The 21,646-nt window shown below is 40.1% G+C and overlaps 1 protein-coding gene across 11 annotated transcripts in view; it reads right to left on the bottom strand.

The window, feature by feature from the left end:
• LOC122540403 (protein polyglycylase TTLL10-like) overlaps nucleotides 1–21,646 on the bottom strand; it is a 159,576-nt gene that overhangs the window by 39,441 nt on the left and 98,489 nt on the right. For 10 of the 11 annotated variants that reach the window (XM_043676101.2, XM_087980323.1, XM_087980328.1 and 7 more), the window contains 4 exons: nucleotides 17,094–17,179; nucleotides 14,351–14,522; nucleotides 9,444–9,615; nucleotides 2,771–2,911 (listed from right to left, as the gene is read on the bottom strand). In XM_043676101.2, the coding sequence (XP_043532036.2) occupies nucleotides 2,771–2,911; nucleotides 9,444–9,615; nucleotides 14,351–14,522; nucleotides 17,094–17,179 (571 nt within the window). The remainder of the gene's footprint in view (nucleotides 1–2,770; nucleotides 2,912–9,443; nucleotides 9,616–14,350; nucleotides 14,523–17,093; nucleotides 17,180–21,646) is intronic. The other variant, XM_087980330.1, reaches the window with a different exon arrangement.

Raw genomic sequence — 21,646 nt, 5'->3', positions numbered from 1 at the left:
CATGCACTTTCATTTTACATATTAATATTTAAAGACACAGTTTTATTTTTCTTTTAATCATTCACAGAGCAGGGAAGTTGCTGGCTAATCCAACATCTATTACCCATCCCAAAATGCCCTTGAGGAGGGTGTTGCTGATCTGCCTTTTTGAGCCACTGCACTATAAAGATACCCAGAAACCTATTAGGGAAGGACTTCTAGGAGTTTTATAGAGAGAGACGGTGAAGGAAAAGCAAGTTGTTCCAAGTCAGGATGGTATGTGGTTTAGACGCTACATTGCGGGTGACGATATTCCCAAGTATCTGCTACCATCTGTCTTTCTGTCTATCTGTCTTTCTAGTAGGTAGAGCTCAGGTGTTGGAGGGCACTGTCTAAGGAGCCTTGGTGATTTTTTGCAGTGCCATCTTGTAGATGGTAGACACTGCTGCTCCTGTGCATTGGTGATGGAGAATGTATATGTTGAATGTGTTAGATAGGGTAAGAATTAAGAGGGCTGCTCAGTCCTGAATAGTGTTGAGAGTATTATTGGAACTGCGCTAATCCAGAAAAGTGTGAGTATTTGATTATACTCCTGTTTTGTGTTTTGTAAACGCTGGACAGGTTCTGAGGAGACCAGAGGTAAATTACCACAGAATTTGCCACTTCTGATCTGTTCTTGCAGTCATTGTATTTATAGGCTGGTCCAGCTCAGTGTTTGCTCAATGGTAACCCTCATAATGTTTATAGTGGAATAAACAATGTTAATGCCATTAAATGTCAAATGGCAATAGTTGGATTCTTATTGGAAATGATTTTTTGCCTGGCGGTAAGACTCACAAATGTTTCTTGCCACTTAGTAGCACAAGCCCGAATGTTGCCCAGGTGTTGCTGCATTTGGACATTGGCTGCTTCAGTATCAGAGGAGTTCTGAATGGTGCTGAACATTGCGAAATCATCAGTGATAGCTTCACCCCTGACATTATGATGGAGAGAAGATCATTGATGAAACAGCTACTGTTAGTTGGCTCTGAGGAGCTACTGTAATGATGTCCTGCGGTTGAGATGATTGGCCTCCCACGAATACGCTATCTTCCTTTGAGTTTCTGTATGACATGTTTTCCCTGATTTTAATGTACTCTAATCTTACTGGGCTATTTTGGATTACCTAACACTAACTATAGTTCACTCGGTCACAATTGATCACAGTCCTGCATCAAAGGGGGAGGCTAGAAGGATCATGGATTGTTGCTGGCCTGCATCATTCAGCCTCACACAATGCCATTAGAGAAGCAAAATATAAGGTAACCACAAAGAAACCTAAGCAAAAACGCAGGAGGAACTTCTTTACCCAGAAAGTGGTTAGAAAATAAATCACACTACCACATGGCGTAGAATAGCACAGGTGAATTTAAAGGGAAGCTGGGTATTTAGGCCAAGAGGGCCTAAATACTGAAGAGAAGGATATGCAGATAGGATTGGATGAAGTAGACCTCATGCACCAGTTTCTGAATGTCCTCTTTCACTTCTGACAACTCTGTGTAAAACATTGGCCACATGTTTCCTCCAATGTAAATAAAAAAAGATCAGACATCATTACATGATTTTGGGGATAAGGCTGGGTGTGAGATTAAGTTGGATGACTTTTGAAAAGTCAGCACAAACAAAACAGGTCAAATGGCCTCCTCAGTACTGTGAATTTCTTAGCTTTAATGGCATCCATTTGACCCATCCTTTCTGAGTACAATTGGCATTGTTGAAACCTGCTATGTGATTTGCCCCTTCCTTCTCTGAGCTTGATGGGCCACTAGTGCTGTGGCAATGTCCTACTGCAAAATTCCTTTCAAGTCACACTGAAAATGGCATTTAATTTGCCTAAATAGCAGGAGCAAAGGGCAGGCAGAAGTTTCCACTCCACACAATTCAAGGGTTTCCGAAGAAATTAAGTGCCTTGTTATGCAGAGCTATCCAGAGCAGTGAATGTTGCACATCAAGATATCCAGGAACTATCCCAACAGAAACATTAACTGAAAAAGGTGGAAATGGACTTTGCAAATGGACGAGAGAGACAGTAAAGGACATGACAAACTCAGTGATTCCTCAAATGTCTGCGTTTGGGGCTAGTAGAAGACACCCCTGATCTCTCAGCTCAAGAAAGTGAGATCAGACCTCTGTTGGGACTAGTTAAATTTTAACATTTTTGAAATATTTCATAAATTAGAACCATTTATCAAATTCGTTGTCAGAGTTACAGAATCAGTGAATGGTTTCAGTGCTGTAGGAGGCCATTCAGTCCATCAAGTCTGGGCTCACTGTCTGAAGGAAAATCCACCTTATACCATTTTCCCACCACCTACCTTGTACATTCAATCTTGTTAAATAATAATCCAAGTTTACCTTGAATGCCCAAATTTAATCTACCATTACACCAAAAGCAGCACATTCCAGATCATAATCAATGGCTGCATCATTGTTTCTTTTGTTAATTACCTAAATCTGTAAAAACCTGAGAAATACTTATCACTATTGTGTTATAAAATATATAGTTCCAAACTAAGCTGATTCAATTATGGACATTTTCTCTAATTTGATTCAGTTTCTGACTTACATTTTGTGATTATGTTTGTTCAGAAGCTTGTTGATCTGAACAAATATATTGTAATCAAAATTTCACTACAGTAACATAGGGACATCATCTCATCTCTAATCAGGAGGCCTGTGTATCTCAATCCTCCAGTGATGAGAAGTCTCCAACTGAGCCTCATCCTGCTAATTAGAAGCAGCATAAACGTACCGTAAAAACAGTGAAGACCCAGTCTCTGGGGAGACGCTTTGCCTCCATATATTTCTCATTAATATAGTCATTCAAGCGCTCCATGGACCAGATTGTGTCCTCCTTCATCTCATTGTACAGAGGGTTCTTTTTCTGTATGAACTGTGAGTAAGAAAGTGCAAAGCTGCAATTAATGGAATAAAACTGACTCTCCAGAGGGATGGAGGAAGGGAGCAGATGGATTGAAATGAGCCTCCTGAGATCACAGCAAGGGGTCGATTAAATGCAAGATAGATAGTTCACGGATAAAACAACTAATTCATCTCATATGAGGAAGCTTTTTAAAAGTTAAACTATACATTAGGAAAATAACAGAGATATTTCTGCACAAGAACTGTTCCCAAGTTAATTTTAAGACTTACAATGTCTAATGTAGCTTTGTTAAGTAGAGTTCTAAACATTTTTTTTGAAAAAACCCAATTGTTCCTCAGTGGGCAGCTGCTACAAATGTTTCTGGGTGAAAGGTGCTTGAGGGCGTTAGTCTGTGTGGTTGGCCGTGGATTATCTGAAAGGTGGTAATGCTACCACCTGTATTCCTCAGTTACTGTCTGGCCTTGTTGTGAAGGTTGATGGCAGGTTGGCAGGTGTGAACAACACATGTTTTCTGGCGCCATTTGATATATGTAGTGTTTTTGTTTCTCATTGTTTTTCCATTGGACTGTGAAAACCCCATAGTCCAAAGGACATGACAGCAAGGTAAAATGGATGCAGCAGGTTAAGAGACCTGTTCTCACCCTGCGAGGACCTGAATGAATTTTGACAATTATTTGAAATAGGCAGAAATAGCACACTAGTAAGAATAGAACAATGCAAGTTTCCAATCCTCTTACTCCTCTTTGCACTGTTAAAAAAAATCACACATTCTAATAAAAGCAATGAGTACTGACACTGCTGAAAATTCTCTCAGACATCAGTGAACAATATTGTGTCAATTCATATATCACTACTAACAGTGTAATAGTTCTTACAAGAATGAACCCTCATGATGATGTGCAGGTAAAAATTTCAGAGCTCTAAACATAACTCTACCTTATTGTTGTGTAAGTATTTGTCTTTGAGGAAAATATTCATGCTTTAGCATGACTGAATATACTTACTGAAGTTTAAATATATAAATATTGTGACAGTGTTGGGAAACAGATATCAAACCCCACATTATGGATGTACTTAATGGCTAGCTGGGACACTGAGAGTTACAAATCAAAAGGGAAATGTTGCTAGAAAAGCATGACAATAGGAAATATAGTTGGCGGCAGAAAGTTATCGCGGGCTGTGCCATCAATTGCAGATGACAATTAATCAGGATCACAGGCTCATCACCCTAGGTCTTTTGTATGGCTGAATAGGGCAACTCTCAACTGCAAATCTTTGAGTACACATGCCTGCCATACGATATCATCATTAAATTGGAGAAAGTGAGGATTGCAGATGCTGGAGATCAGAGTCGAAAGTATAGTGCTGGAAAAGTACAGGTGGTGAGGCCGCATCCAAGGAGCAGGAGAATTGGATGCTTCCTGACCTGCTGCGCTTTTCCAGCACATCATTGTTAAGTTGTTTGGATTCAAACCATAAAGCAGCGTAAAATCAAGTTCTTGTGATTTTGCACAATTAGTAGCAAGTTCTTCACAGTCTTTAATATCAAGGTTAGTTTTTCAGAGTGTCTTTGACTTCCTTTGGACCACTGGGCATTTGACAGTAGACAGATACATGCAGCAAGCAACTAGGAAGGCACTGTTCTGACAAAGGGGCACTCGGCTTGAAATGTTAACTCCGTTTTACTCTGAGCAGATGTTGCCAACAATGCAGAGTTTCTACAGCACTTTCTCTTGTGGTTTCAAATTTTCAGCATCCTCTTCTTTGGTTTTAAATATGGTCTGGGAATATTCCTGATTTACTTTGTTAAAATATATAGGAAATGGAATATTTGACTGATAATGTCCGATTTGATATACAGACTTTTTTTTAACAACATTTAAGGACAGGCCAAGTCCCTTGTATGGAGAATTAGAAAGATTACACGTGGCTTCAAATCTGGTGCAAAGACACTGCAATCCACAAACTACAGAGCATACACATCTATGATGGGCATTTCATTTGACAGTATATCTGTCTAGCCAGTATTTAATTGATCTTTGATGAAGTGAATAACCATATCAAGTAGATTATATATAGTATGCGGGCTATCACACAGTCTTGCTTCACACCAGGCCAGGTTTTGAAGGTGCAATTATATTATCATGGAGCAGTTGAAGGATTGTGCAGAAATTTCTTGGACATTTAAATCTCTAGAGAACAATCTTTGGTCAGGTCACTGAATACAATCAAGCATTCCTGGTGATACACTTGACATTATTCCTGGATTTGTTTGGCAAATCCCTTGTCTGAGATTTCCCTGGAAATTATAAAGGTGCATTGTGTCTCTGGTAGGATTTCCTTTGCCACAGGAAGTATTGCAATTCAAGAAAATCTGTGTCAGGATTTTCTTGGCAAGAACAAGAGGGAAATACCTTGAAAGTTGAAACAGCTTGATCTGTCACCCTTCTTGGTGATAGCTACAATTACCACATCCCTGAATTTGGGGTAAGTTATTTTTTCCTCACAAATCCATAGGATGAGTGAATGGAGTCTTGACATATGCAAATGCTGACTAGCTTTGAAAACTGAACTGCCATCAGGGCCACAGGCTTTGTTATTTTATATCCACATTACCAGTTGTTGCCAGTCTCCCATCAATGGTGATCCATGGATTCTTCCACAGGGTACTGGGGCATAACCTAAAGAGTAACAGTTGCCCCCTGTGGGTTCATAACTGATAAGTCATTGAAAATGTCTTTCCAAGTCTTTCTAACATGGATAAATGGATTAATTGTGGCATTGATGAGTGCATGAGATTTTTAGTAATGCACAGGTAATAAAACTATTGCATCTAAATATGCATTTCCTGCAAATGTCACATTTCATTTACGCAACAGTATATATCATACTTAGATTATATAGTTGCAGACTTTCTGCATCAGTGTATGCAATGTCATGTGAGAGTTGGCAACAAATCAATCTTAATATGGTGTCAATTTACTGCATGATTATGAAATTGGTATTAAAGAATTAATTAATATTAATATAATCATTCAACTCACTTGCACTCTGAATTCCAAGCTAATTAACATTTTTGGAAAGTGACAATCTCAGCAACAGGATGGGTAATGGCCTCAAAGTGTTAAAGTCACATGATGCAGTGCTCAGATATGCAGAGAACGATAAGATCTTCTGTGCTGGATAACGTGACAGGGTGACATTGGGAATGGTGCAGTTAACCTTTGTGTTGTATTTTCCATGCACACCGAAACAGGAGATGAATATGTAATCCTTTATATTTCAGATCGGGCATTGAACACTGCAGGAATTGTGATGGAAAATAATACTTTGATGGAAAATAATACTTTAAAAACTCGATAGATCATTGAATTGGATACTGAATATTTTAATAAAATTGATATAGAATTGTTAATATTGCTGTGAGTAAAACACTCACGTGAAGTTTTGTCATGGCATTTGAAGGGTTAAATACAGAAAAATAGATTGAAAACATCAAGAGATGGGTGGGGTGAAATGATGGGATGACTGTCAACAGCTGTCAGCTGGGTATTTATAAACCCCCTCTCAGGGATTGCTGGGTCATTTACACAATACTAATGAACACCTGCCTCGAATTCAGCTGGGCATCACCTGAGCAGATAAAATCCCCTGCGCCGCCTGACGACATGAACAAACAAGCAGAAAAGAGTCAACAGGCTTCTTGAGATAACTGCAGCAATACCTACAGGATTCTCAAATGTTCAAACCTAATGGATCAAACAAGTTGCATTCTCACATGTTCCATATCCTAATGATAGCTGCTGGGTACCAAGGTGCCTCTGCCATCAAGCCTTACATTTTTCCACCTTTTGACTTTCCTGGACACAATGTAATTTTTCCATGAGTGACAACAGGATTGGGTGATGTAGTGTTGTGATGTCTACATGGTGAAACAACCTTCTGAACATAGACATGAAACATGGGTGAACATACAAGCAGAAATGCTGGAAATACCCAGCAGTTCTAAGACCATCCGTGGAAAAGGAAACAGAGTTTAACATTTCAGACCTTGGGCCACTCATCTGAATTGAGAAAAGTTAGGAATGCAAGCAGTTTTGATCAAGTGAAAATACGGTGAAGGAAGTGGGAAAAAGAACAAAGAAGAAGATCTGTGTTACAGGGAGGGCAGGAGAGAGTAAATGATAAAAGATGCCAAGGAACCTTCTTCCCTGCTCTGCTGATAGGACATAGGTCTGAAATGTTAACTCTGTTTCTCCCAACAAAGACACTGTCAGACCTGTTGAGTATTTCCAGAATTTTCTGTTCTTAATTCAGATCTCCAGCACTGTCATTATTTTGCTTCTAGATTAAGAAATGGCCTCTTGATTAAGGTGTGAAATAGTATTAATACCTGAGAAAATACTCTTGGATGTACTACCACTCTGGGGAGGAGGGGAGAGAGAATCAAGATAAAACAATTATGGCAGCCTATTGAATCAGGAGAAATAATTGGGGATAAAGAAGGAAGAAAATGTGCAAACCAACAATCCAAATTAAGAATTCTGCTGCCTACCGGAAGCTACTTGCAAGGCATCAGTCGAATTTGATGCATTTAATTACAAAACAGTCTACAAAAGTCACTGAATTATTTCAAATCATTAACTAAATGATTCATTTTAAGAATGACAGTGCTTTGCCAGACAAATAGGCAAGCTTTCACAATTCCCTATTTCTGTTTCTCTTTATCCAGTTTTCCGTTTGATAGAAGTAGTGCTAATATGAGGACACTGAAGTAACTATGTTAGCAGCAAATGCAGGAGCAGGCCTTACAGTCTTTCAAAACGCTATTGCTGAGATTCAGACTCTCAACCTCAATGCGGGATGTTCACTGAGCCCTATTTGAGTGATTATTATTTGTACTTATCAGGTTCTCTCAGATTTCAGTTTTGAAAATTGATGCCTCAGTTTCCACTGAAATCCAATGAATCTGTCAGTTTACTTCTCTCACTATTGCGGAGAAATTTTTTAATTTACTATAATTCTGAAAATACAGGCAGCAACAGATTCAAACAAAGAGTGAGTGTGAAGTATTAACAAAGCAGCACAGAAGGAGATAATTCAGCCGACTATGGCTGCACTACCCCCTCTGCTATGCGCTGTTAACGCATCTTACTCACATAATCCTGAAAATGTTTCCTTTTAAGTATACAAATTATTTTTGAAAGCATCAAATGAATCTGCCTCAAATGCCTTTTCAATCCAAGCATTCCAGATCAAAACACTTAGGGTCATAGAGATATACAGCATGGAAAGAGACCCTTCAGTCCAACTCATCAAAGCCGACCAGATATCCAAAATTAATCTAGTCCCATTTGCCAGAATTTGGCCCATATCCTTCAAAACCCTTCCTATTCATATACCCATCCAGTTGCCTTTTAAATGTTGTAATTGTATCAGCCTCCACCACTTCCTCTGGCAGCTCATTCCCTACACGCACCACTCTCTGCATGAAAACGTTGCCTCTTAGTTCCTTTTTAAATCTTTCCCCTCTCACGTTACACTTATGCCCTCTAATTCTGGACTTCCTTACCCTGGGGATAAGACCTTGACTATTCACCCTATCGAAGTCTGTCCTGATTTTATAAGTCTTTATGAGGTCACCCTTTAGCCTTCGACACTGCAGGGAAAATAGTCCCGTCCTATTCAGCTTCTCCCTATAGCTCAAACTCTCCAACTCTGGCATCATCCTTGGAAATCTTTCCCAAACCCTTTCAAATTTCACAACATCCTTTCTATAGTAGGGAGACCAGGAATAAATGCAGTATTCCAAGAGTGGTCTAACAAATGTTTTGTATGCTGCAACATGACCTCCTGTACTCAATGCACTGACCAATAAAGCCTTCTTCACTATCCTGTCTACCTGTGACTGTACTTCCAAGGAATTTTGAATCTGCATTCCAAAGTTTCTTTGTTCAGCAATACTCCCCAGGACCTGAGGATTCTGCTCATCTCTCTCAGTTTTGTTTTGTTTTCTAAACTTAAACTACAGAGTAGATTTGGAATCCAAGACCACCTGCATGGTGAGTTGCCCTAAAGATGTGTTTTCCACTTTTTAATTCTGACTGTGTCATTTGAAATTTTCAGGATAGACTAGCAATTTAAAACTGTCCTGCGCTCCATCAGGCAGCCCAAAGACCAGATGTGCCAGTCCTCCCCACCTCTTATTCTCTGAGTATTGGAAACATAAAAGGCTGCCTTGTTCACACTGCAGTTCTGTCTCTGAACACACGGGTTCCTCAGAAAGCAACTATGTAAATTAGATGTGGTAGCAATCCACAGGTAGTTTTTGTCTGGTGTAGACTCAATGACCCTATAACTTGACTATTCTAAAAAACAGATAATAGAAGTGATTCCCAGATGTAGAATTCAGTAAAGATGTCATCAATTTTAGAACATGGAGTGAAATTGGGAATGGAACTAAGCATGTGGTGGGCTGTGTAACAGATGGAATCTGTGACTGTCTATTGAGGCACTGCCATTTATGCAATAATCAACTTACCTGATTGGTTAGATGATCCGTCAAGTCATCAGAATTTGGATTGTATTCATTACAGGTAAGCTTGGCATAACCGTGGCGAAAAAAAGTCACATAGGGCGAGGTACAGGCGATCAAAAAGTAGGAACGGACATCAAACTTCCTACCTTCGAGGAGTAAGGGCTCAGCAACATATCTGTTTGGATAGAATGTACAGGTATTTTGGTACATTTTGATTGTCAGACATTTCATTCTCAGCATCTCTATCCAAAGAAGCATCAGTTATTTCTCTTACTCCACTTGGTTACCCCTCTGATCATACAGTCAAATGTGTTGACTGGAGGGAGGTTTCCCTCATATGTTCCCTATTTTTCCAGTTTTCTTCATAGTATTCCTGCATATTTCCTTTATTTCTCTCAATGCTTTAGTTAGAATATCCCAAGTCATAGAAAGCAGTTGTTCCTTTGTGGATGTTTATCATTCAGGGTGAAGGTCTCAATGATAAAAACTGGTGTTTTTTTAATACTTTCTGTGTTCAATGACGACAAAAAACCAAAGGAATTCTACAGCAGCTAAGGAGGCTTTCCATCCCAACCTACCTGTCATAGCTGTTTACTGGAAAAAATGCAAAACTAATCCCCTTTCTACACTTTTGGAAGCCAGTACAGACAGGATGGGTTGAATGGCCTCCTTCTGTACTGTAAAATTCTAAAATTCCATTCTAAAATCCTACTCGTCCTTTTTCTTCCTGTAGCCTTGTGGCCAATATTTATCTACTCTTCTGATTAAAGGTATTTTGGGTCTGTGCTACAACTACTTCCTTGGGAAAAGTATATGCTCAAGCTTCAGATTCAAAACTGTGGGCTATAGGAGAACAGAAAACTGATACCGTTAAGAGGGCTTGTCTTCACTGTGCTGCTACACACTGAGCACCAACTATTCAGTCAACAGACCCAAATGAAAAAGTGCTGTTCAATACAGTCTTTATTGACAGAAGGCATTTGCATAGACTGTTTGTAGTTAGTTTAAATGAGGAATATTCCTTATAATGTAATCAGGAGGAGGAAATGACATACAATAGGTTCAACCCATGTATACAACAGGTGCGGCTGGAAAGGCGTGTTCCCTTCAGTTAGCTCCATTTCTGTATCCCCTAGCAACTGGCTGTGTAACAAGACCAAAACAACGCAGGAATTGAGGAAGTTACTGAGACTTAATGGAGCCTCCCTGCTATTTTGTTAAAATGGTACTGCTGTTCTTATACAGCTCCAATTATTGCCCAGCCAGAGGTAATCCCTGTTTGCAGATTTTGATGGACAGAACAGAGAATAAGAAGAAAATTACATACAGCTGACTCTGCAAATTCAAAGCTTCTTTTTCTGTTCTTCTATTGAGAGAGGAGGGAATGAAGTGGGTGGTTCTCTGGAACTCAGTGCTTCTGACTAATCATAGAGATAACCCAAATACATTTCCTCCGACTGGATCATAAGAATGTTTTACAGGTGCAGGCCTTCCAAATTTGTACAAAGTTGAAAATCACGCAACACCAGGTTCTAGTCCAACAGGTTTATTTGGATGTGCAAGCTTTTGGAATGTTGCTCCTTCCGACCTGGTGTTGTGTGATTTTTAACTTTGTCCACCCCAGTCCAACATTGGCACCTCCACATCAAGTCTGTACAAGCAGTGATGATGCGACAGTGGGTTGTGTAATAGTTATTCTTAGAGGGGTGTTGTTTAATAAGACCATAAGACATAGAGCAGAAATTAGGCCATTCAGCCCATCATGTCTGCTCTGACATTTAATCATGGCTGATAAGTTTCTCAACCCAATTCTCCCAATTTTTTCCCATATCCTTGATACCCTTGATACTCAAGAACCTATCTATCTCAGTCTTAAATATACTCAATGACCTGGCCTCCACAGCCTTCTGTAGCAGTGAATCCCATAGATTCCCCACTCCCTGGCTGAAAAAGGTTCTTCCTTATCTCCGTTCTGAAAGGTCTCCCCTTTACTCTAAGGCTGTGCCCTCTGGTCGTAGTCTCTCCAGCCAATGGAAACATCTTCTCAACATTTACTCTGTCCAGGCTATTCAGTATTCTGTAAGTTTCAACTAGATCTCCCCATAACCCTCCAAATTCCATTGAGTTTAACCCAGAGTCCTCAGACATTTCTCATATGTAAAGCTTTTCATTCCTGGGACCATTCTCATGAACCTCTCAGAACACGCTCCAGGGTCAATACATCCTTGCAGAGATACGGGGTCTAAAACTGTGCACAATACTCCAAATATGGTCTGACCAGAGACTTATAGAGCCTCAGAAGTACATCCCTGCCTTATAGTCAAGTCCCCTCAAAATAAATGCCATAACTGCCTTTGTATTCCTAACTACTGACTAAACCTGAAAGTTTACCTTGAGAGAATCCTGGACTAGAACTCCCAAGTCTCTTTGCACTTAGACTTCTGAATTTTCTCCTCATTTAGAAAATAGACCATGCCTCTATTCTTCATACATAAGTGCATGATCTCACACTTTCCCACACTGTACTCCATCTGTGACTTCTTTGCTCACTCTCCTAACCTGGCAAAATCCTTCTGTAACCTCCCTACCTCCTCAACGCTACCTATCCCTCTACCAACCTTTGTATTGTCTGCAAACTTAGCCAGAACTCCCTCAGTTCCTTCACCTAGATCATTAATGTATAAAGGGAAAGGTTGTAGTCCCAACATTGAGTCTCGTGGAACACCAATTGTCACCAGCTGCCATCCTGAGAAGGACCCCTTTATCCCCACTCTCTGCTTTCTGCCAGGCGGCCAAGCTTCTATCCATGCTAGCAACTTGCCTCTAACACCATGGGCCCTTATTTTACTCAGTAGCCTCCTATGCCACACTGTGTCAAAGTCCAGGTAGATAACATCCTTTAGTTCTCCTTGGTCTAACCTGCTCGTTACTTCCTCAAGGAATCTAGCAGAATTGTCAGGCATGACCTCCCCTTGAGGAAACCATGCTGACTTTACCCTACTTTACCATACACTTCCAAGTATTCAGAAATCTAATTTTCACAATGGATTCTAGGATCTTACCCACAACCGAGGTTAGGCTAATCAGTCTGTAATATTCCATCTTTTGCCTAACTCCATTTTTAAACAGGGGTGGCACGTTACCAGTTTTCCAGTCCTCTGGGACACTCCCTGATTCCAGCGATTGCTAAAAGACCATCAGTAACACCTTCACTATCTCTTTAGCTATTTCCCTTAGAACTCTGGGGTGTAGTCCATCTGGTCCAGGTGATTTATTCACCTTTAGTCAATTCAGCTTTTGTAGTGCCTTCTCCTTGGTGATGGCCACCATACTCAGCTCTCCCTCTCACTCTCTTGAATTTTTGGCATATAATTTATGTCTTCCACTGTGACAACTGACACAAAGTAATTATTCAGTTCCTCAACCTTGTTCCCCACAACTATCTCTCCAGCATCATTTTCCAGCAGCCCAATGTCCACTTTTGCCTGTCTTTTGCCCTTTATATACTTAAAGAAACTCTTACAGTCTTCTTTCATATTACTGGTTAGCTTACCCTCATATTGAATCTTCTCCCTCCTTTTTTTTGTTGCCCTCTGTTGGTCATTGTAAGCTTCCCAATCCTCTGGTTTCCTATTGCCCTTCGACACATTATATGCTTTCCCTTTTGTTTTTATGCTGTCCCTGACTTCCCTAGTCAGCCATGGTTGCCCCATCCTCTCTGTACCAAGCTTCTTTTTCCTCGGGATGAATCTCTGCTATGTCTCCTGAATTACTCGCAGAAACTCCAGCCATTGCTGTTACACTGTCTTTCCTGGTAGGTTCCTCTCCCAGTCAATTCTACCCAGTTCCTCCCTCATACCGCTGTAGTTTCTTTTATTCAACTGTAGTACCATTACCTCTGATTCTATCCTCTCCCACTTGCAGAGTAAATTCAATCATATTATGATCACTGCCTCCTAAGGGTTCCTTCACCTTAAGCTCCCTTATCAAGTCTGCCTCATTGCACAACACTAAATCCAGAATTGCCTATTCCCTAGTGAGCTCCGTCACAAGTTGCTCCAAAAAGCCATCTTGTAGACATTCCACAAATTCCTTTTCTTGCAATCCACTACCAACCTGATTTTCCCAGTCCACCTGCATATTGAAATCCCCCATGATCATTGCAACTCTGCCTTTCCTACATATCTTTTCTATCTCTTGGTGTATCTTGCACCCCAGCTCCTGATTACTATTTGGAGGCTCGTACATAACTCCAACTATAGTTTTTTTAACCTTTGCAGTTCCTCAAGTCCACCCACACAGATTCTACACCATCTGACCCCACTTAGTTTCTTACTGTTGTTTTAATTTCATTTCTTACTAATAAGGCAACCCCACCCCCTCTACCCATCTACCTATCTTTACGCTATGAATGCAGCTCCCAATCCTGACTCCCTTGCAGCCACGTCTCCATGATACCCATCACGTCATACCTGCCAATTTCAATGGATGCCATATTTTGAACATTTTACGGTTGTGCAAGCTCACAAATATCACTCTGATGTATTATTGATTTGTCTTTTGGGTTCTGTAACAGTTATGTTGAGGTTAAAGACTGATATGCTTTCCTTCCTCCCCACAGCTTCACCAGGGTCAATAATGTCTGGCCAGATTCCTTATCCATTAAATAGCCAGCAGGCCCTGTTACACAAATGCAGCATCTTTGTCTAAGATTAGTCGAGTTCACTCACAGAACAATACAGAGAAAGATACATTAAATGTGAACAATGCTGCAATTTTGCAACAAGTGCAACAGAGGAAAAACACTGTTCCGTAAAGACCTTTTATTCCACATTACATCACTTAAAGATCACCTTTTGTGTTAATACAAGCAAATAAACTGCAATCTTATTTGGAATTTTTAAAATCACCTTTGTACTATTCTGCTAAGAGGAGAATTGTAGGAACACATTCTGAAATAGGGATTTTCCTCCACACTTTCCAGTTTTTTTAAAAAGGCTGTTATATCATTGAGAGTCCTCAAGAGGAAGATTCCTCTACCTTGGCTTGATTCAGCAGGTTTAGATATCCAAGTCTGTCCTTCTACATTAAACAGAGAGGAATAGGTAACAAACATCAGCAAGAGGTACTGTTTACAAACCATGCATAACAACAAGCGATTTAATGCACTGGTTCCTCTTTGGGTCAACTCATTTCAACAAAGGCTATCATTTAGAGTTTTTATCAAGGGCAGACAGATTTACTTTGCTTTCTGGACTAATGATGGTAATGCAGGGGAAAGGTTTTCTGGCATTTTAAAATGATTAATGATTTGCAATAGTTGGAAACATTGTCATAGAAAAACCAATTGCAAAAGAGGAAATGAAGCAGCAGATGTGGTCACAGGAGTGGGGGTAAGGGCTCAGTAGTTATCAGTGAAGGCTTCCATCATTATTCAGCTACACTGTGCCTTACAGAGCTGAATTACGACATGAGTTAACATCTTCATGAATGGAAAAAGCATTCTGAATCTTCAGGGAAAACAATGAAGCTATCTTGCAACTAGCTCAAAGGTAGAAGTCAGAGGGTGGTGGTGAAGGGTTGTTTTTCAGACTGGAGGCCTGTTACCAGTGGAATGCCACAGGGTTCAGTGCTGGGTCCACTACCTTTCATCATTTATATAAATGATTTGGATGTGAGCATAATAGGTACAAGATTTGTGAAGGTTTGTAGCTCAGGTTGAGGTTTAGGGTGTAGGTTTGCTCGCTGAGCTGTAGGTTTGATATCCAGATGTTTCATTACCTGGCTAGGTAACATCATCATCAGTGGCGACCTCCAAGTGAAGGTACAGTTAGTAAGTTTGCAGATGACACCAAAACTGGAGGTGTAGTGGACAGCGAAGAAGGTTACCTTGGAATACAACAGGATCTTGATCAGATGGGCCAATGAGCAGAGGAGTGGCCGATGGAGTTTAATTTAGATAAATGCAAGGTGCTACATTTTGGGAAAGCAAATCAGAGCAGGACTTATACATTGTCGGGAGTGTTGCTGAACAAAGAGTCCTTGGAATGCAGGTTCATAGCTCCTTGAAAGTAGAGTTGCAGGTAGATAGGCATTTGGTATGCTTTCCTTTATTGGTCAGAGTACTCAGTACAGGAGTTGGGAGGTCATGCTGCAGCTGTACAGGACATTGGTTAGGCCACTTTTGGAATATTGCATGCAATTCTGGTCTCCTTCCTACTGAAAGGATGTTGTGAAACTTGAAAGGGTTCAGAAAATATTTACAAGGATGTTGCCAGGGTTGGAGGATTTGAGCTATGGGGAGACGCTGAACAGGCTGGGGCTGTTTTCCCTGGAGCATTGGAGGCTGAGGGCTGACCTTATAGAGGTTTATAAAATCATGAGGGGCATGGAAGGGGTAAATAGACAAGGTCTTTTCCCTGGGGTGTGGGAGTCCAGAACTAGACAGCATAGATTTATGGTGAGAGGGGAAAGGTATAAAAGAGACCTACGGGGCAACTTTTTCACGCAGATGGTGGCATGTGTATGGAATGAACTGCCAGAGGAAGTGGTGGAGGCTGGTACAATTGCAACATTTAAATGGCATCTGGATGGGTATATGAATTGGAAAGGTTTAGAGGGATATGGACCAGGTGCTGGCAGGTGGAACTAGATTAGGTTGGGATATCTGGTCAGCATGGACGAGTTGGCCCGAAGGGTCTGTTTCCATGCTGTACATCTTTATGACTCTATAACTGTGATCTACATGGATTAGCATAACATCAGGTGAGCCAAGTAGCTCATTGGCCAGTTGAAATTGAGAAGTAATGCTTCAGAATTATGAGAAGGTAAGAGCAAGGGCATCCCCTCTCTTCCCAGCAACACATCAAACTGAAAACAAAAATGCTCATCTTCTTGATGGCAACAGCTAACAAGAGCATAGCCACGTCTGATATGCCTGAGTGGAGCATGCTCAAGGCAGCTCAAGTCATTTTAAGAATCCTAAAATAGGTGTAAGGCAGCAAAATTAAATTTCTATTGCATTGTGTGTCTTATGAACAGTGTATCAAGATAATGTTTAATTTTCAAAATATCAGTATAGTCTTAAGAGACTGGACAGGGTGTATACTGCACTATTAATCACAAGATAAGCCCAAGAAAAAGTGAAGGCAAAAGAGAACTGGTGCAGCAAAATACTTTTTTATTTCAAAGATATTCTGTATTCATAAAAATCTTTTTATATATATATATATATATATATATATAGTCACTAGAACAGTTTAATTCTGTACACAGTCTTTACAAACAGCCCTTATCCAATTTCCCATACTGGTAGACATGGCAAACAGTACAAGGTTTCAACAGTTACCATCAGGGAAGATGCCACATTAAATGATGGCGATTACCTTTTTATAATCAGTTGGAAGGACAGGACATTTGGAGGAACCAGTTCATAATCTTAAGTGTATAATAATGTATCACTGCTCTTTCTGAATGCCAAGGAGACAGCCAAGCAAGGTAGTACAGTAAATGACCAAATAAGCCAACTCAATCAAATTTGATACCGTATTAAATAGTGGCAGGAATCTGGTGTTGGGGGTCGCAATGCCATGGAATAGAAAGTTCTGTAAAGGGAAAGAAGGAACACCAGTTTAAAATGAGGAAGAATCTTACCTCGGAAGACTCGATGGAAAGCATAGCGTTCACTTTTTAGATCCATACGATATGTTTCAGGATAAAATTCATCCAGTTTCATGAATCTTAAAAATATAGAGCATAACACATGAAGAGCAAAATCTTCTCAATTTTTTTTCCAGTACAATGGGTAATTGTCAAGAGAATCTCTATTGTATGTGAGCAACAGGTATGTTTTTGGCTCATTGTACTAAAATGCTTTACAGAAATTGGAAGTCCACATTAGAAATAGGTAGCAGATTCAAAAGTAATGCTCAAAATTGGATCTACACTTCAATGGGCAAACAGCAGGAGAATAGAATCAAGTCATCAGCTCTTTGAAAAACTCCATATCGCCACATTGGACTTCAAGGCCTCCTTGTCTGCTGCATAGTTATAAGAACTTCATGCTGATCTCATTTTACCATTGGATTTTGCCACAGGGTTCTCCTTCTGTCACAAAATGCACACAAGTTTTGTAGCAAGTATCAATGAATAGCTTAGTAGCTGCCTGAGCTGATTCTTACCCTTCCCTAGCCTGTGGTAGCTGAGAAAAGTTTTTGTACCAGCTGAGATTCAGAACTTTATTAATTACATCTCCATTTCAAGCTTACCACTGAAGGAGATTTATTCATTTGAGCACTCAAAGAAAAGCATGCACGATCAATCATGTAGTGAAGAAGGTGTTTGGTATGCTTTCCTTTATTGGTCAGAGTATTGAGTACAGGAGTTGGGAGGTCATGTTGCGGCTGTACACGACATTGGTTAGGCCACTGTTGGAATATTGCGTGCAATTCTGATCTACTTCCTATCGGAAAGATGTTGTGAAACTTAAAATGGTTCAGAAAAGATTTATAAGGATGTTGAGCTAAAGGGAGAGGCTGAACAGGCTGGCGTTGTTTTCCCTGGAGCATTGGAAGCTGAGGGGTGACCTTATAGAGGTTTACAAAATTATGAGGGTCATTGATAGGATAAATAGACAAAGTCTTTTCCCAGTGGTGTGGGAGTCCAGAACTAGAGGGCATAGGTTTAGGGTGAGAGGGGAAAGATATAAAAGAGACCTAAGGGGCAACTTTTTCACGCAGAGGGTGGCACGTGTATGGAATGAGCTGCCAGAGGAAGTGGTGGAGACTGGTACAATTGCAACATTTAAGAGGCATTTGGATGGGAATATGAATAGGAAGGGTTTGGAGGGATATGGGGGCTAGGTGCTGGCAGGTGGGTTTAGATTGGGTTGGAATGTCTGGTCGGCATGGACGGGTCTGTTTCCATGCTGTACATCTCTATGATTCTATGACTATGTAGATTTTATAAATTTACAGAACCTCTATTCTCTCATTCCTGGAACTTCCATGTTGTCATCTTCAGGCAATAGGTAGAATGGTTAACTAGGGACTGTTGCATTAAAAACAACTCAGCAGGTTTAGGCAAAACAACAGCTGAGCCAAGATTGGAATAGAAGTCTAAGGCACAAAGCAGCAGCACTGACTCATTTTTCATTTTGCTACAAGTAGGTACAGTAAAAGACACAGCAACAGCGAAAACAGACGCCGCTAAACTCACTCAAAACAACAGTGGAATATACTCAACACAGAGCAGAGTGTCGCACATGGAATAACTGTTCAAAGCATTATCAAGAGATGATAATGTCAGAGGATTATTACACCAAAGTCTAGGTAATGCTCTGGAAGATGAGTTCAAAATTCCATCATGGCAGTTGATGGAACTTACAAACAATTAATAAATAACACCATTAGACAATAAGCCCATAAGACACAGGATCAGAAATTAGGCTATTCAGCCCATCGAGTCTGCTCTGCCATTTAATCATAGCTGATAGGTTTTTCAACCCCATTTTCCCACTTTCTCCCCAAAACCTTTTGATTGCCTTGGCAATCCCGAACTTATCTATCTCTATTTTAAATATACTCAGTGAACTGGCCTTCACAGCTTCTGTGGCAATGAATTCCACAGGTTCTTTATTCTTTGGCTAAAGAAGGTTCTCCTTATCTCCATTCTAAAGGGTATTGCCTTTACTCTAAGACTGTGCCCTCAGGTCCTTATCTCTTCTGCTAACGGAAATGTCTTCCCAACGTCCATTCTGTCCAGGCCATTCAGTATTCTATAAGTTTCAATCAGATCCCCCTCATCCTTCTAAACTCCATTGAGTATAGTCCCAGAATCCTCGAACGTTTCTCTCAAGAATGGTAGCCAGAAAACTATAATTAATTATTGAGAAAACATATCTGGTTCACTAATGTTTATTAGGGAAGGAAATCTGCTGTCTTTAACTTATCTGGGACAAGATGTGAGTCCAGACTTGTCATAGAAATGTGATTGATACTTAACTGCTCTCTGCAAGGGCTGAGCAGGCCATTTAGTTCAAGGGCAATTAGGGATGGTTGATAATTACTGGCCTTCCCAATAAGATTCACACCCTTGAAAGAATAAAGACCAACATCAACTACAGAGCATCTCTGTTACATAGATCATGTTTACCTGCCCTTCCACTATCCAAGGTCAATTGAAAACAAAATAGAAACACCTATGGAAGCAGCTATTGCTCTCAATATAATATCAAAGGGAAAGACAATATCCTCATGTTGTTACAGATGCCTGACCATCAGTGTATTTGGAAATTAAATGACCCCACTGTTCCTTTGACAGAATATACTGGTTTTAGAGGCAGTGAAGACTAGGGTAGCAAGAATGATACCAGGACTTTGAGGGTTTAGTTATGAAGTTAAGGAGATAAAGAGAATTGATAAAGTGTGTAGAAATTGTTTCCACCGGTTGGGGAATCAAGAACTACAAAACCTAAGCAGATTAAAAATAAGTACCCAACCTTTCAGGAATGAAGCCAGGATATACATTAACATGGTAGGAAGGATGGAACTCTTATCGTTTATGCTGGATCAATTGCTGATTTCATTTCTAAGATAGATAGGTTTCTGTGAATCAAAGGTATTAATGGATATGGAGCCAAGGTTGAACCAGATCCTACAGCAGCCATGATCTTATGGAATAGTGGGAATTGACTTGAAGGTCTAAATGGCCTGCTTTTTGTACATTTCTAGAATATTGACCATGACATGCAGAATACAGTAATGCTTTGGATTCAGTGGGTTGTAGGATTAGTCCCCATATATGTACCTTACCCATGCAGAATGATCGGATGCATGAGATGCTGTGGAGTCACTCCACTGATAATTATAAAATTGTGCTCTTGCACAGAGTAGTGCCTTCAAGAGAAGAAGTAAAGTTAAAGGAAAGTATTAGCTACCATAAATTAATGTAATCCAAAGGGATGCAGCGTGTGTGCATATTAACCTAACAACTGTTTTAAACTAATATTCACTAAATAGAGCTTAATTATTTCAAGCTTGTTAATTTTGCCAAAAACACTGGAGGAGGGATGAACTGAAACAACCAGTTCCTTCCCTACTGTTGTACTCAGTGTGGTTTATGTTTGAAAAGATAAGTGTGTGTTTCTAAATCCCAGTTAGTGTATGCTCAAATTAAAATTACTGGCAGCTGACCTCCATGGCGTTATTTATTCACACACTCACCCTGAAAGATTTAAGCGCTACAGCAGTCACACACACCACCCAGTCAATAAAGATTTGATTAAAGAATTGATAGCCGTTCACATGTCTTTGAAAGTCCAGTGAAGGAGGTAACATTTTCCTATTCTTGACATGTATTTCAGAGATGTTCAGACGTGTGGATTAACTGTGGAGTTCATTCAAAGAGAAAAACATTCAGCAGATCAAATGGACAGGCACTTATGGCTGTTGTATCAGAAGGTCCATTTTCTTTACAGATAAACTTACAGCTTTGGAATCAGACTGGAAGGCTTTTTAAAAAATGTTTAAGCCTCTCCCCTCTGAGAAGCCAGAGGTCGCACAGCCTTGCTCTTCAGTTGATATCCCGTTGGTGTTATTCTTCAAAACTCTCTTGTGAGTTTTGGGATAAAAGGCGCTCAGTATCTCAGAACCAGTTCCAGTCACATGCTTAATGATCACTGATATTCAATAGAAGGTAAATGGTGGTATTTCAGCCTTAAATTTGTGGGTAGCCATTTGTATCAGTTTTCCTTTGTTACATCGCAAACCTGGATCTACAAGCCCTTTGCCTCTATGTTTTGGGGTAGGCTTTGAACAATGTCTGATCTGAATTTCATGGAAGGAGTGCTGTTGATGCATGTCCATTCAACTAGAAGGTTCAGAACTTTCTGGAAGCTTAATAATCTGTGTTGAGTTGCAAAGATCACCTAACCACCACACCACCCCCACCCCCCCCCCCCCCTCCCCACCCTTAGCAGTGACCTTAACAGTTCATTAGTGTCTACTTTTTAAATCATTGTTTCAAAAAATTGTTGTATCTTCATGCTTGCACTGGTATGAGGATTGAAAAGACCATTACTAGAAGTAACAGAACAGTAACTAGTGAGGCTGGAAGCCTCTTGCAATTCATTGTTCCAGTTCACTGAAAGATTTGCTGTTTAGTTCTGTCTTGATTCAAGTTGCCTTCTTGTATTTTGATTTGTTCCG

This window comes from Chiloscyllium plagiosum, unplaced genomic scaffold (genome assembly GCF_037043375.1).
Source record: "Chiloscyllium plagiosum isolate Xiang-an unplaced genomic scaffold, Cpla_swu_hap1 HiC_scaffold_37, whole genome shotgun sequence".
Taxonomy (NCBI): Eukaryota; Metazoa; Chordata; class Chondrichthyes; order Orectolobiformes; family Hemiscylliidae; genus Chiloscyllium; species Chiloscyllium plagiosum.
Note: the sequence above shows the minus strand (reverse complement) of the source record. Positions and strands in the feature narration are given on the sequence as shown.